The 15,496-nt window shown below is 47.9% G+C and overlaps 1 protein-coding gene across 1 annotated transcript in view; it reads left to right on the forward strand.

Moving 5' to 3' along the window:
- The first annotated feature begins 1,628 nt into the window (after window positions 1-1,628).
- LOC141128974 (uncharacterized) overlaps window positions 1,629-15,496 on the forward strand; it is an 82,478-nt gene continuing 68,610 nt past the window's right edge. Inside the window, exons 1-2 of the mRNA XM_073616647.1 lie at window positions 1,629-1,766; window positions 4,321-4,381. Coding sequence (XP_073472748.1) covers window positions 4,329-4,381 — 53 coding nt within the window. The 5' untranslated portion in view covers window positions 1,629-1,766; window positions 4,321-4,328. The remainder of the gene's footprint in view (window positions 1,767-4,320; window positions 4,382-15,496) is intronic.

Genomic DNA, 15,496 nt, shown 5'->3' on the forward strand with positions numbered 1-15,496 from the left:
TTTTAGCATAAGTGGTCTGTGGTACTGTCTTTTCTGTGGGTGAGCTGTTAGCCCATGAGGAGGTTAATTTTTGCGTTTTTAAGGGTGGTGAGTCAGAGTCCCTGTGACTGGAGGGTGCTGGGCTCAGTGCGGGCTCTGGTGGGATTCGGGTGACTGGGTACATGGGGTTTGGTAGAGCTGGAAAGTCCGCAGAGAAGTCTGATGGGGTCGGTGAGTATGGCTCTATGCTCTGCATGCAGGGATCCGATGCTGTTCTCAGTAGGCGAGGATATGCCTCTGAGCATTGTGTATATTGCTGCGGGGGGAGGTCCATCATGGCGCCCTGTGCGGCCTGTGGCACTGCCTCATGGATGGTGGGTTCGGGGTTAGGACTCACCATTCCTGACAAAGGAGGCTCAGCTGCGCTGCCCGTCTGGGCTGATTCACGGTCCGTGAGCTGCCTGTATGATGAGTGAGGCGATGGGGGGATCCGAGCGGAGCCGCGCGTGTAGGCCGCGGATGTGTCCGGCGCCATCTTGGCTGGTCCGGTGGGAGGCATGTCCGTCGGCGGAAAGTAGGACCGGAGGTCCGTGGAAGTTCCCGGCGGGGGTAAAGATGATCCCCTGGCTGCTGTGGATCTAGTGGTCCTGGATCTGCCCATGTGCGATCAGCGAAGCGTCCCCTATGCGCTATAATATCACGGGCTGGGAGAGAGCAGGAGGATTAGGCTGCCATCCAGAGCGGCTTCCGGTCACGCCCCCCCGCTCAGCACCTTTTTAACGCCACTAAGTTAACCATTGCGAGGGCATGGAAAACCCCTGTACTCAGTTTTGAGGCAGTTAAAAACCGCATGAATGATATAATGATTAGCGAGAAGCTGACATCCCTCACCTCTGACACCCATGACAAATTTCTCCATGTTTGGCAGCCATGGATAGAAAACAATCAACCCTCCAGGTTCAATACTCAACTTCTCTCAATCTAGTGGCCTCTGGATGCATCCCCCACCTGACGGACACTTCCCCCCCTTCTTTCCTCCCTCCTTCGTTTCTTCTTTTTCCTGTAGGTCCTCCCCGTATGCCCTGTAGTATACCCATTCTCTTCTTTTTTCTGTGTACTTTTTTCTGAGACTCCTGATTTCATGGAGTCGATTTAGTGATTTACAGTGAAGCAGGACACCTAAAACAAAGAGATCACACAAAGTAAATCAAACATTATCTTTCTCTGTTCCACATGATCGCTCTGCAGTTAATTTCTGAATGTATGTACCCCCCCCCCCTTTTTTTTTTTTTCTTGTGTTGATTAGAGCTCTTGAGCTTTTTGCCTTCTATACAGCATGCTCCGGGACATTGATGGTCTTTTATTTTGATGTACTGCTAATATTTAGCCTTTTTTTTTTCTCCTTTTTATCTTTTATTCCCGTATTGTATCAATGAACATTATACCATGTATATAGTGTCCCGTTATTGGGATTCTCCTCTTCATCATATGTTCGATGTATCCATTGCACTATTGCACTAATCTGTTGTGACCTTTCCATCAATAAAATATTTGTAAAAGAAATTGTTTTTGTCACCAAGTTGCAGGCTGGTTACTCTCAGTTGTAGAGGACAGGGACAGTTGGTTTAGTTACCTCCTACCTCACCTAAACTGGTAGTTAGGGCAACCATTGTGTTTATATGAAGCCTGCTGGCGGCATTGTACTTCTATAAAGGGAAGCAGAGAGTGGCTTAGCTACAGACACATCTTTTCTATGTAAATCTAGCAAACAAAGCTTGTCTTCTGAGGTAAGTATAATATAAACCATACAATAATGTATTTCCAAGATTTTTACATATAATAATTGATGTAATTAGAATAGGATTATGTGTTGTAGGATAATGTGTTGTATTCCTGATTGTTAAAAACCTAAAACCAGTATGAAATCGTAAGAATCCAATATACGAGGAGGTACAAACTAGATATTAGGTAAAATATTTTATTTAATCTGTGTTTTATGAGAACAAGTGTGTATCACACCAGCAGCCAATCCGATGCAAGCTTTTAATAGGATTGGCTGCTGCTTAACAAGACAGACATTTTACACAGAGGATGCATTCAAAAAAGAGAACTAGGTTTATAAATATAACAGATCTTAAAGTGGTTGTATACCCGTTTTTTATATTTTTACCTACAGGTAAGCCTATAATAAGGCTTCCCTGTAGGTAAAATGAATATCTCCTAAACCTGTACGGTTTAGGAGATATTCACTTTGCATGCAGCTGCTGACGTCAGCGGCGCATGCGCTGTAAAGGTCCCGCTGAAGGTCTGGCAGATGCTGCCAGACCCTGCCTGAAAGAAGTCTCCCGCGCATGTGTGGGAGTGATGACATTGCGGCTCCTGCTTCCTCGGCGCTGTCCGGGATCAGCTGTCGACGTCTCGTTCTAAGGTAAGTATTTCATAATGAGCTAGTATGCGGTGCATACTAGCTCATTATGCCTTTGTCTCACAGGTTTTTCTTTTTTTCTTTTTTTTTTGTGCGGGTATACAACCGCTTTAACAGATTTTTGACTTTGATATGGTGAATGGAGACGCAGCGGACTCCTGCTGTGAGCCGCTGCGTTCTCAAGTAAGAACCACCAGCCTTAAGGATGGATGGGCAAAATTGTGTCTAGGTCTGAATATCCATATATTAGTTTGTATTATAAACGTAAATCATAGTCATCCTAAAGTGTTTTTTTTATTTTCTACCTCTATCTTAAGCTCGGTTCACACTGCTGCGACGTGGGATCCGACTTGTGAGACCACAAATCGGATGGCATGTCAAATTCAATGTTTCCTTATGAGAGCCATCTTAAAGGAGTTGTAAAGGCAGAAGGTTTACCTTTATGCATTAAGATAAAAATCCTTCCGTGTGTGTGTGTGTAGCAGCCTCCCCAATTACCTACCTGAGCTCTTTCTGTCAGGGTACGAGATGCTGAGAGCGGCTCCCCTTGCAGCTGAGTGCGCTATACCCCTGGAGGTGGCACAGAGGGTATCGGGCACACAGAGGCATGGGTCGCCAGGCACTAGTAGGAGCTTGCGTGTTGAACTTCCCTCTGGTAGTAAGTCTGTGCGGGGTACACCCGGACGGTGATCAGCAGAGGAAGCAGACTGGGGCTCCAACACCTTGGTCCTGAAGTAGACAACTGGAAAAAAGTATGTAGAGAAGCCAGGGGGTCAAACACAGCAAGCCAGTAGGAAGGAAGTCCATTTAAACAAGCCAAGGTCATACACAGGAATCAATCAAATGGGAGAGCCCAAGACAGGCCGGGGTCAAACACTGGAGCAGGCAGTAGCGAAGTCTTTAAAGAGAAGCCGGAGGTCAAGCACTGGAGCAGACAGAAGAGGAATCCGTTAAGCAAGCCGGGGTCAAGGTGCAGGAGAAGTTCAAGGGTGGTCAAGGCAATCCGGGTCACAATAGGCAGGAGTCAATAGCAGAACAAAGGCACAGGAACACAAGAGCTGAAATGACAAACCAGCAATAAGCCAGAGAGCTTGGCTGCCTTTTATAGGGCCGCCAGGGGAACTCACGTGTGTGGCTAAGATGCGTACGTGCTTACGCCGTTTCGCGGCCCGCTGACTCGCACGTCTATGTGTATCATTGCGCCGTGACGCGGTCTGCTAAATCGCGTACCCGCATGCGCCGATTCGCCATTCTGCCACGCAGTCGTACAGGGAAATGCCGGTATTGGCAAACAAAGTTTCTGTTATTTCTCTGAAATCTTCTCTCTCCAGCATTGCCCACGATCCCCTCAGCCATCCAGTACACTCCTCCCAATTGGCTGAGACAGAGCAACGGCACTATTGGCTCCCGTGGCTGTCAAAGTCAGTCAGCCAGTCGGGGTAGAGAGGGGGCGGGCCAGGTCGGGGCTCCATGTCTGAATAAATACACAGAGCTCTGGCTCAGCTTGGGTGACCCCTGTAGCAAGCTGCTGGCTGAGGGGTACTCAAAGGAGGGAGGGGCCAGGAGCAGCAAAGAAGGACCCGAGAAGAGGAGGAAGAGGGCTGCTCTGTGCAAAACCAACCACACAAAGGAGGTAAGTATAACATGTTTGTTATTTAAAAAAAAAAAAAAAAGCCTTTAAAATCACTTTAACTGATGCTACACAAGTCGCTCCAACATTAGAAAAGGTTCCTGCACTACTTTGGTTCGACTTGGGTGTGATTTCAGCCCTTGTACAGGCTCCTACATCACATCCAAGTCATAAGGAAGTTGTACGACTTTGCCATCGCAGCAGTGTGAACAGAGCCTTAGGATTGTAGGTAAAGTAGCAAAGTAAAAACCAGCTACAATAACCTAAATTGTTGCATTTATTCCAGGAAATAAAATGGCTCCCGGAAACAAATCAAATGCATTCACTGGCAGCTCTGTGTCAAAAAGGTATGGCAAGAACATTTCAGCTAGTTCTGTAATGACTAAACTGTGCCTCCTAGCTATATGACTAACTTAATTATTACTTTTGAGTGTTAGGTAAACCCATAATAAAGCCTAAGTTTAGTAAAGAAAACAAAACAGCACAAGGGACATTACTATGATTGTGATGTGTGTCCCTTGTGCTGCTGTCTCCTGGTTCAGTAGAAATCTTCCTCCTAATTCCCAGCACTGCTACCATAATTTTCTAGTTAATAGAACTGGGGGAGCTATGACAAGCTCTCATCAAAAGTGCCCAGAATATGCCTACCCTTTCTGCTCAGCTCCTGCATTCATAGAAGCTATACTATTGCTTCTTTGAATGAGACATGATCAATGCATGGAGAATGAGTAGGTGAATGAAAGGTGCGCCTCCTCCATTCAGATATTATGCTTAATTCATAGAAGGGACACATCATGCTAGTAGTAAGCCATGTTCCTTGTGCTGATTTTTTTTTTTTTAAACTTAGGCTTAGGAAAACGGAAAATTGTATACTCACCTTTCCGTAATTTTCCTTTCCTGTCGCATCTTCATGGCAGCATACACGTTGGGTTGTGACTCCGCCTCCACAACCTGATAGGACCACATAGCTATAAATTAGAGAGTAGACACCTGTCCCAGTATTCTCTGTAAATATATACACATGTCACCTCAGAGGGTGGGTGATTGTATGCTGCCATGAAGATGCGACAGGAAAGGAAAATTACGGAAAGGTGAGTATACAATTTTCCGTTTTCCTGTCGCATCATGGCAGCATACACGTTGGGGAGTAACTCGCCAAACTGGGTGGGAATGCAAAATAAATTTATTGACAAGAAACAGAAGAATTGGCCTGTATAACGGCCCTCCCGAATTCCACTGCTGCTAAACATGCAGCGTCTATTTTATAATGGGAAACAAAGGTGTTTCTAGAAGACCAAGTGGCCGCTCTACAAATGGTTTCTGCTGAGACTCTGCAGTAAGCTGCCCATGAAGTCGCCATTGCCCTGGTGGAATGCGCCCTTAAACCTTCTGGAACTTGCGAGGTGCTTAAGGAGTAGGCCTTCTTGATGGCTTTCACGAGCCATGAGGTGATGGTATGGGCAGAAGCTGCCTGGCCCTTCCTGAACCCATGTGGAATGACTAGAAGGTTTTCACATTTTCTGAAAGGCTTGGTTACAGAGAGGTAATGCAGAATGTTGCCCTTGACATCCAAAGGATGGGGAACGCCCTGATCCGTGACCAAGGCCGGGAGGTCAATCTCCTGGTTAAAGTGGAACAAGGAGGAGACCTTTGGGATGAATCTGTCTGAAGGCTTCAGGGTTAGCCTGTCTGGGTAGATCATCAGATATGGTTCTTTGATCAATAGCGCTTGCATTTCCGATACCCTCTTTGTCGATGTGATGGCAATAAGAAACGATACCTTCAGAGTCAGGTCCCAGAGGGAGACGTCTTCGAGTGGGAAAAATGGCTCTCTGGATAAGGACTCTAGGACAGTCGATAAGTCCCATGTTGGAAACGAAGGCTTTCTAGGGGGCCTCAGCTTCAGGCAGGCTTTCTGAAATTGGACCACCAGAGGGTTAAGGGCCCACTTGACCCCTGTCAAAGCGGAGATGGCAGACACCTGAACCTTTAGGGTGTTGGATCTAAGGCCTTTGTCCAGACCTGACTGGAGGAATTCGAGCACCTGAACTGCTGATGGGGAAGAAGGGTCCCAACCTTGTTCCTGGGTGAAGGAAGAGAACTTTCCCCAGATCCTCCCGTAGGTTTTGTTTGTGGAGAGTTTCCTAGCTTGGAGTAGAGTATCGACTACCCGTTGAGAGCAGCCCTGGACTAGGAACCTAGACCTTTCAGTCTCCAGGCCGCTAGGTGTAATTTCTCTGGGTTCGGATGGAGGAGCTGACCTTGGGTTAGCAGATCCGTTGTCACTGGGAGCGGAAGTGGATCCGCTGTGCTTAGCTGCAGGAGGGTGGTGAACCAAGGCCTCCGTGGCCAGAAGGGAATCACAGCTAATACTAGAGCCGCTGAGTGTTTGAGCCTCAGAAGGAACCTGGCTATCAGTGGCGTCGGTGGAAAAATGTAGCCTAGGCGAAAGTTCCAGGGGTGTTGGAGACAATCTGTTCCTTCCGCCGAGGGGAAGGGGTTCCTTGACAGAAACCTCCGGCATTTCTTGTTCCCTGGCGTCGCTGCAAGGTCTATGTCTGGATGACCCCATGTCTGGCATATAAGGGCAAATGCTTGTGGGCTTAGACACCACTCGTTGTTGGAAACGAATGTTCTGCTGAAAGAATCCGCCAGGAGATTTTGGACACCCGGGATGTAGGCCGCCCTCAGATTCCACAAGTTCAGTTGAGCCCAACGCATTATCGGACCAACCTCCCGCATCATGGAGATGCTCTTGGTACCCCCCTGCCTGTTGATGTAGGCTACAGCCACTCGGTTGTCCATTCAAATGAGGACCTGTTTCCCTCTCAGGAGTGAACTGAATGCTAAGAGGGCTCGGAATACTGCCTTCATCTCTAGAACGTTTGATACTACATCCTTGGTTTGGAAGTGCCAGCGGCCCTGAGCTGCTTAATGTAGATAATGTGCCCCCCATCCCTCCAGACTGGCGTCCGAAGTTACCACCACCTGGTGGAGGATGACTATCTGTTTGCATCTGCTGAGGTTGTCGGGGTGAGTCCACCACCGTAGCGATAACCTGGCTTCCTCTGAGATGTGAATTAACTGGGACATGGACCATCCGTCCCACTGGCGCAAGAAGGAGGTTTGCAGGGGTCTGGCATTCCATTGTGCCCATCTGACCATCGGAATGGTTGCTGATAGAGAACCCAAGAGGCTGAGGTATGCTCTGGCTGGTAGGCATGACCCTGGAATGACATTCTTCACCTTCTGAACTATTAGGGACAACTTCTCCCTTGGCAGTTCCACCGTGTTGGCTCGGGTGTCTAATTCGGCTCCCAGGAAGACCATCCTTTGAGTAGGCTGAATGTTGCTCTTCTGCCAGTTGACTATCCAACCCAGACTCGTTAGGGTGGAAACTAAGACCTTGCGATGTTGCACGAGTGATTCCTGGCTGTCTGAGAGGAGGAGAATGTCGTCCAGGTAATGGTGGACCCTTAGACCCTTCTCCCTCAAAGAGGCTATCACTGGAAGCAGAACCTTCGTAAACGTTCTGGGGGCTGTAGAGATTCCGAAAGGGAGGCTTCGAAATTGGAAGTGCCCCTGACCCACCGAGAATCGCAGGAATTTTTGGAATGCCACGTGCATTGGTATGTGCAGGTAGGCATCCTGGAGATGTATGGAGAGCATCCAGTCTCCTAGATTTATGGCCTGGAGGATAGACTGCAGAGTTTCCATCCTGAAAGACTCCACTCTGATGGACTTGTTGAGGTTCTTCAGGTCTAGAACCGGCCGAAAGTCCCCTGACTTCTTCTTGACGAGGAATAGTGGAGAATAGAATCCCCTGCCTCGTTGTGCTGGCGGAACCTCTATTATCGCTCGTTTTTGAAGAAGTTCTTGGACGTAGTTTAGAAGGGACAACCTTTTCTCCCCAGGTGGGGGAATACGGGTTGGGCAGAATTGATCCCTTGGGGGTCGATTCTTGAAGGACCATCTGTGGCCGAAACTGACAGTGGCCAGGGTCCAGGTATCGTGTATGGTCTCCGCCCAGACCAGCTTGAAACTGGAGAGTCTTGCTCCCACTACCGCTGGCCGGACGGGCGCACCTTCAAAAAGGCTTCTGGTCACTGGAAGCGGGAGTCTTCGGCTTCTGGAACTTCATGAAAGAGGTTTGAGGGTTCTTCCAGTTCCTTCGGTACTCCTTCCCTGGTCTGTACGCTTTCGCGTCCCTATACCTTTCTGGGAGATTCCGCTTAAAGGGAGGAGGTCTCTGATTAGGCCTCCTATCCGAGGGAATGAGCCCGGACTTGCCAACAGCTACCTTGGAGATAGCTGTGTCTAATTTTGTTCCGAAGAGGTGCTCGCCGTCGAACGGAATACGGCACCAGTTAGACTTGGATGCTGGATCCGCCGTCCAGGGCTTCAGCCACAAAGCTCTTCTGGCCATCACTGAGGCCAACATAGACTTTGATGCAGACCTGATGGTGTCGACCGAGGCTTCAGCCACGAAATCACCAGCCAAGCTTAACTCTTGTAATGCCTTCACTATTTTCTCTTGGTCTGCACCCTCTGATACCAGCTTCTCCGTGCTTAAAGACCAGCTCGAGATGGCCCTTCCTACTGCCGCGAGTGCTATTGCAGGCCTGCAGGCGCCTCCAGATAGGTAAGCCCGCTTAAGATCCGTGTCGATCTTTCTGTCGAGGACGTCTCTAAACGTTACCGCATCTTCTAGCGGGAGGGTAACATGCCTGGCGAGGCGCATCAAGGATGCGTCCACTACCGGAGGGGACACCAGAGGGTTCACTTTAGGCTCCTTGAGTGGGTATAGCTTCTGGAGTCTGTTATTCAGACTAGACTTTTTCTCCGGTCTCTGCCACTCCTCTTTGATTAAGTCTTCCAGTTCGTCAATGAAGGAAAAGCTTCTGGTTCCTTCTTAAGCTGAGGAAAATATTTTCTTTGCTTTGGCTGGACTTCCTGGGGTTCCTCCCATCCTATTGCCTCCTTAACCGATTTAACAAACGGCTCTATCAGACCGAAGTCGAATCCGGCCGACACCTCCAGACCCTCATTATCAGACAGGGAGTCTTGCTCCTTTGATGTGCTGGCCTGGGCTGGAGAGGTAGTGGTGGAGAAATCCACATCTGATATCGAGGCCTGAGGGGCTGAGTCCCCAACTTCCGAGGCTCTCTCTCTTGTGGCCTCCTCCAGGCATTTCTGACAAACCAATTTATTCGGAAGAGCCGGTGCACCGCAAATCCAGCATGCGTTCCCGGCGGGACGGGAATGGCGTGCAGGGGAACGGTGTCTGCGTGAGGACGACCTTCTATGGCGGGATCGACCATGTCGGGAATGCGACCTGGAGCGGCTTCTTCTGCGGCTTCCTCTTGAGCGGCTTCTTCTATGGTAGGAGCGGCTCCGTCTATGTCTGGAGCGGCTTCTCCTGCGTGAGGACTCTCTTTGTCTTGACGCAGACGTTCTTGAGGACCTGGTAGGGCTGACCAATTTAGGCAGCGTTAGAAGTGCTCTCTTTTTCAATCTTCACTACTTACCCTTGTCTTCCCCCCCCTTACCTAGTAGGCTGGCGGTGATCTGCTGGGGCAGCGGTCTCCATGGTGAGCGGACTGGAAACCTGCAGGGGAAAAAAAAGAAGCAGCCATATAGAGAGAGAGAACAGGGATCCTGACACAGAACTGAATAGGAGAAGGTCACCCACCTTTGCAGAGCGTTTTTCCTTTCTCCTTTGCAATGACAGGCGATCTGTAGACATGCAGCAACCAGCAGCAGCACATACAGCTAGTGCTGGGTTTTTAAATTCGCCGCCATCAGCGTCGGACGCTCGCGCATGCGCAGTAGCGCTGTGAGACACCTGGCGCCATCTTGGAAGCTGGAAAACGGCATAGAGGCGCCCAGAGAGCCGTACTGCGCATGCGCGAGGACGCCGAGAACGCTTGGTGGTCCCACACAGCAGCTATGGAACAACAGAGCCCAGCAGAGAGCAGAAAAACGGTAGGAGAGGGGGGAGAGGGGGGATGGGGACCGCTGCACACAATTAAGCTTGTTTAAGGCTTATTTCATGAGGCCATACTGAAGCTTCCCTGGCCAATCCTCCAGCAAGCCTGTTTAAGGCTTTTGTGGGCTGTTGCACCTGAAGCCTGTTTAAGGTTTTTATCGTGGCAAACAGTTGCATTGAGATGAGAGAGTGCCCCTGAGATCACCAGAGTGGGGCTCCTTCCATTTAGCTCGTTCAGAGGCTGTACAAGAAGGACTTCCACCCAGGAGAGGCTAGAACCTGGCTGGGGCGAAGCGGTAAGGGGGTGCTGATCCATGCGGTCCTGACAGGTGAGGAAAAATAAGAGAATACTGGGACAGGTGTCTACTCTCTAATTTATAGCTATGTGGTCCTATCAGGTTGTGGAGGCGGAGTCACAACCCAACGTGTATGCTGCCATGATGCGACAGGAAAGTGGTTTTGTAGTTAAAATGTCACATTACACATTACAGTACATAACCAAATTTAGGGCCTGTTTCAATGAGATTTTGTTCACTTCAGAACTGCTTCTTTTCCCAAACAAATCTATGAGAAAGCAAAATACCCTGAAGCCAGTTAATTGCACCTGCAGTGAATTCTGAGTGATCTGAGGAACATCTTAAACTGATGTCAGTGGAATACTTCATTTTTCCATTAAAGCCATCGACCCATGCCCTATGGGCTCATTCATCTGATAAGTGCAAATGACCTTCAGTGCAAAAATGTCAGCAGTTTTCAGCTCTTGGGAAGGCACAAGTGGCACATACAGACAACCATAGAAGTGAACAGCTGTACACACTTGACTTCAGGTAAACGCTGATGCTTCCTTGTATTGACATTTACACGCACATGCATGTGTGACATATTTCCCAAATGTAATATACGCATTGGTGTTTAAATGTGTATGCAAGCGCATAAAGACACACCTCTGTGGCCGGCTGTAAACATCATCTGCAGCTCCCTAGGAGCAGAAAATCATGGGGATTTTTATGCTAGAGCTTATTTGCACCTCTTGTGTGCATGAGTCCTTAAGGGCCCATTGCCACCATTTGCAATGGGATACAATAGGCAGGTTTGCTCAGTGCAGTCCCAAGACAAAGACAAGGCAATTTGCAGAGTTTCCTATGGTGTGAAATCACACCACTATGTTGTAGTGGTGTGGGCTGAAAAAAGTACTACATGCAGTATTTTTTCTTTCAGCGCAGTGCTGCTGTGGAAATCACTGCATCCCAACATCATGGTATGAATAGAGCTTAATGAAACAGCATTTGTGACATTTCAATAAGGTTCCCAAAAAAAAAAAAAAAGACAAGAAACAACAAGCCGAGATCTCCATGCTTCAGCGCAGCTGCTGATGTGAATCAGACCTTATGGTCTCAAAAAGCACAACCAAGTTTTCTGTAAGGCCTCATGCCCACGGACGTTTTTACAGCCGCTTTTTTGAGCATTTTTTGCAGCTTAAAAACACCTCTCCATGTTAACCTATGGCCTCATGCCCACCATGGCATTTTTGAGCTGTAAATGGCATAGCTGTTTTTAAGCTGCAAAAAAACCCCAGGACCAGTGCGTTCTGAGGCTCCAGTGCTAGAGCTGTAAAAACGTCAGACGCCGGCAAAAAAAAATGGCGTGGGGGTCCCCCCCAAGATCCATACCAGACCCTTATCCGAGCACGCAGCCCGGCAGGTCAGGAAAGAGGGGAGCAAGCGCCCCCCCCCCACCCGGACCATACCAAGCCACATGTCCTCAACATGGGCGGTTGGTGCTTTGGGGCAGGGGGGCCCTGCACCCCCCACCCCAAAGCACCTTGTCCCCATGTTGATGAGGACAAGGGCCTCTTCCCAACAACCCTGGCCATTGGTTGTCGGGGTCTGCGGGCGGGGGGCTTATCAGAATCTGGGGGCCCCCTGTAATAAGGGGGCCCCCAGATCCTGAGGCCCCCACCCTCTGTGAATAAGTATGGGGTACATCATACCCCTACCCATTCACCTGGGGAAAATGTGAATAAAAAAAACACACTGCACAGGTTTTTTAAGTGATTTATTAGGCAGCCTCGGGGGTTGCTTCTGACTTCGGGGGTCTCTTCTGACTTCTCTGCTCTCTCTGGCCTCTTCTCTGCGCTCTCCTTTGTCTTCTGCCAGAATCCCCTGCTATCTTCTGCTCTTTTGCCCACTCTTTCACTAGCGGTTACCCGGTCTTCTACATTGTCTTCTTCCCTCTTCTCTTCCGATGTTGACTCATCGCTCTCTCCCGCTGTAATGCCATGTGCGAGGTGCGCAACGACTTATATAGGCATGGGGCGGGGTCAAAGGGTGATGTCATCTGGTGACCCCGCCCCTTATGATGTCACAGTCCCATCATGCCCTGGGTTAAAGTTACATATTTTTATTGTATCCCTATGCTTCTAATAGCCAGAAATGAAGTGAAAACGTTTCAGTACATGTTCCTGTGTGTGGGCACTGTGCCTACTTAGCATGTTGAGTACGTCTGAACCAGAAAGTTTTTTCCATCAGTTAGTATATCGGTAATGTTGGATACAGACACAACATTTTCAAGAGTGTAAGTTACAGCACTTTAAATGTAGGTGCTTTTTTTCAGCAAATCACAGAAAGTAAAACGTGGTTTTTCTTGATCATATACTTTATGCATATAAAAATCCCCAAAGCCAAGATTGTCTTTTTTTTTTAATCATAGGGAATGCAAAACATTAAAAAAACTGACATTTCTGAGATACAAACCCTGTGCTCAGCTTACTTTACAGTCCAACTGGACCCAGCATCTAAATCTCTGGTGCCCAACCTGCAGCCCAGGAGCCCTTTAAAGTGGGTTTTAGTAGTTAAATGGTTTGGTTTATTTCTTTCATACCATTCTTCTCATCTTTTTTTCTGTGCTGTCCATCCCATTCTATGTTTTTCCCCACTGATATTTTATAATGAGTCTTTTTGAGAGAATAAACAAATGTGACACTAATGTGAAAGCAATGATTTCTGTTGCAATTTTTATTGAATTTTATAAGATCATGAATACACATGAAAATGGTCATCGGCACTCTACAAAACATACAGGTTTGCTTCAACAACACATATAAAAAAAACAATATTCCAACTGTATCCATACGCAACTTCTCTGAATTGCTTACAATGGTGGTAAATGTATTTAAACCATCTACAAAAAAACTCTTAAGAGCAAAATAAAAAAGAGTAAGGAGGAAAAAATGGTAGGGAATAGAGAGGAACAAATGCGAGGGAAACTCCACATCAGGTGGGGGGGATCGGGATGTATCCAATCCATTGGTCTCAGATGTTTTCAGATTTGGATTTTGAATTGTTCAAAATGCTTGACAACCTACCATTGACCACAATTCAACTGAGTTTGCTCTTATCCAATTCCCAGGGAACAACAGACTTATGCCAACATCTGGCTATTATAATTCTAGCAAATAGAAAAAAGTACAACAGTAATTTGCCTGGCCCTCTGGAATTGTTAGAGGTTTTGCTTCCTAGCAATAACTCATCCGATTTTTTTGAGATTAAACAAGGTCAATATATATAAGTTCATGAACTCTAGTTCAAAACCTCCTACAATTTCTGGCAGGACCGTAATATGTGGTACCTGATACTCCCAATCCTGGTTTAAATTTAGCTATTTTAGTGGGGACCAGGTACCATCTAAGCATTAGATAATAATTTGCTTCTATTAAAAGTAGTATTAACTTACACTTTAGATATATTAGCTACCAGGCTGTACCACTTGGAAAGCTCTAAGGCAGGGGTAGGCAATCTGTTGCAGAACTACAAGTCCCATCATGCCTCTGGGAGTAATTGTAACTGTCAGCCTTGCAATGCCTCATGGGAAATGTAGTTCCACAACCGCTGGAGGGCCCCAGGTTGCCTACCCTTGCTCTAAGGCCTTGTTCAAATTACTTTTTCAAAAGGTCATGTAGGACAGTTTCCGAGTTGTCTTATGTAATAGCTATCATCTCTATAAATTGTAAACCTGTTCACCCCCGATAAATTCTTGCACATCTTTTTCAAAAGAAGTCTACAAAGAGTCAGAGTCACGTGTGACTATCTGGTGTTGTAAAAAGAAATGTATCAGACAAAATTTAGAGTCTTCTGTCATGGAGAAATTATGTTTCTTCCAAAAGCATTCTAACAGCAGCAGTTTAGCAGTCTCATGTAATCTCTAATCTGTTATTGTCTCCTGAAGCATGTCCCTGATTTCCAAGAACATATTTGCAGTGTCTAACTATCTCCTGCAGTATGTCTGTACCAGGGCCGGTGCTTAACTATTTTGCACCCTAGGCAAGACTAACACTCCCCCCGCCCATGGGGGGGTGCCATTAGTATTGCCTAGGGCCACGCAGGTGACAGGATCAGAGAGCGAACTCACCAGACTGCAGCTACGTCTCCATCTCCCCAGCTGTGCCCGCCTCCTCCGCCTCCCCAGCTGTGCCCGGATCCTCCACTGACCTCATGCCCGCCTCCCCAGCTGTGCCCGCCTCCTCCAAACTCATGGCTGCCTCCGCTATCCCAGCTGTGCTCGCCACCTCCTCCGCCGACCTCATGCCCACCACCTTTACCTCGTGTTCCCCGGCCAGGCCAACAGGGAAGTCAGGGGGCCGCGGCCGAGCCCACTAGGCAGCAGTGCACCCTAGGCTGGCCCTGATCTGCACTCTCTGACCAACACTTTTAGTATGCATGTGCTCTTTGACCATCCCCTGTTGCATGTCCACAGTCTGAGAGCTTTCTGCAGCTTTACCCGTGGCTTATCCTACATATGTGCAGTGAACTTTGGCCCCAAGGGAGATGCAAAGTACAGAAGTAAGTGATACAGATTTCAGGAGTAAGTGATGCAGAGTTCAGGGGTCAGTAGTAAGTGATGCATAGTTCAGGGGTCAGTAATGACTATAGGGTCAGGCTGGCATGGAGATTGGTTGGGGCTTAGCTTTACTACCTCGAGTAGTGTAAAGAGTCCAGGAATAAGGAGATGCTATTTGGACTGTGGGACAGATGGTCACTTATTACTGCACTCTGTACTCCGTGTCAGTACTGACCCCTGAACTTTGTAATTAGTGATGTAGAGGTCATTAGTACGTGATGCAGTGTTCAGAGGTCAGTAGTAAGTAATGCAGGGTTCAGGGGTCAGCAGAAAATTATGCAGAGTTCAGAAGTCCATAGTGACACAAAGTCCAGGGGTCAGTAGTAAGTAACGCAGAGTTTAGGGGTCAGGAGTATCGCTGCCTCCGAACGGCCTGACCTGAACGGAGGCAGCGACACGTGTGTCCTCCCATTGCCACTCCTCACCGGATCCCTTTAACCCTCTGGCTTTGGATTCATCAGAGCATATTGGTCATTGAACCACCATTGTGAGACAACATATATTTGCCTACTGTAAACCTTTAATGGGACTTTGACATTCGTAATAAAGCCTTGTGGACTACCCCTCTGGGCCGGAG

This window comes from Aquarana catesbeiana, linkage group LG02, assembly GCF_042186555.1.
Source record: "Aquarana catesbeiana isolate 2022-GZ linkage group LG02, ASM4218655v1, whole genome shotgun sequence".
NCBI classification, from domain to species: domain Eukaryota; kingdom Metazoa; phylum Chordata; class Amphibia; order Anura; family Ranidae; genus Aquarana; species Aquarana catesbeiana.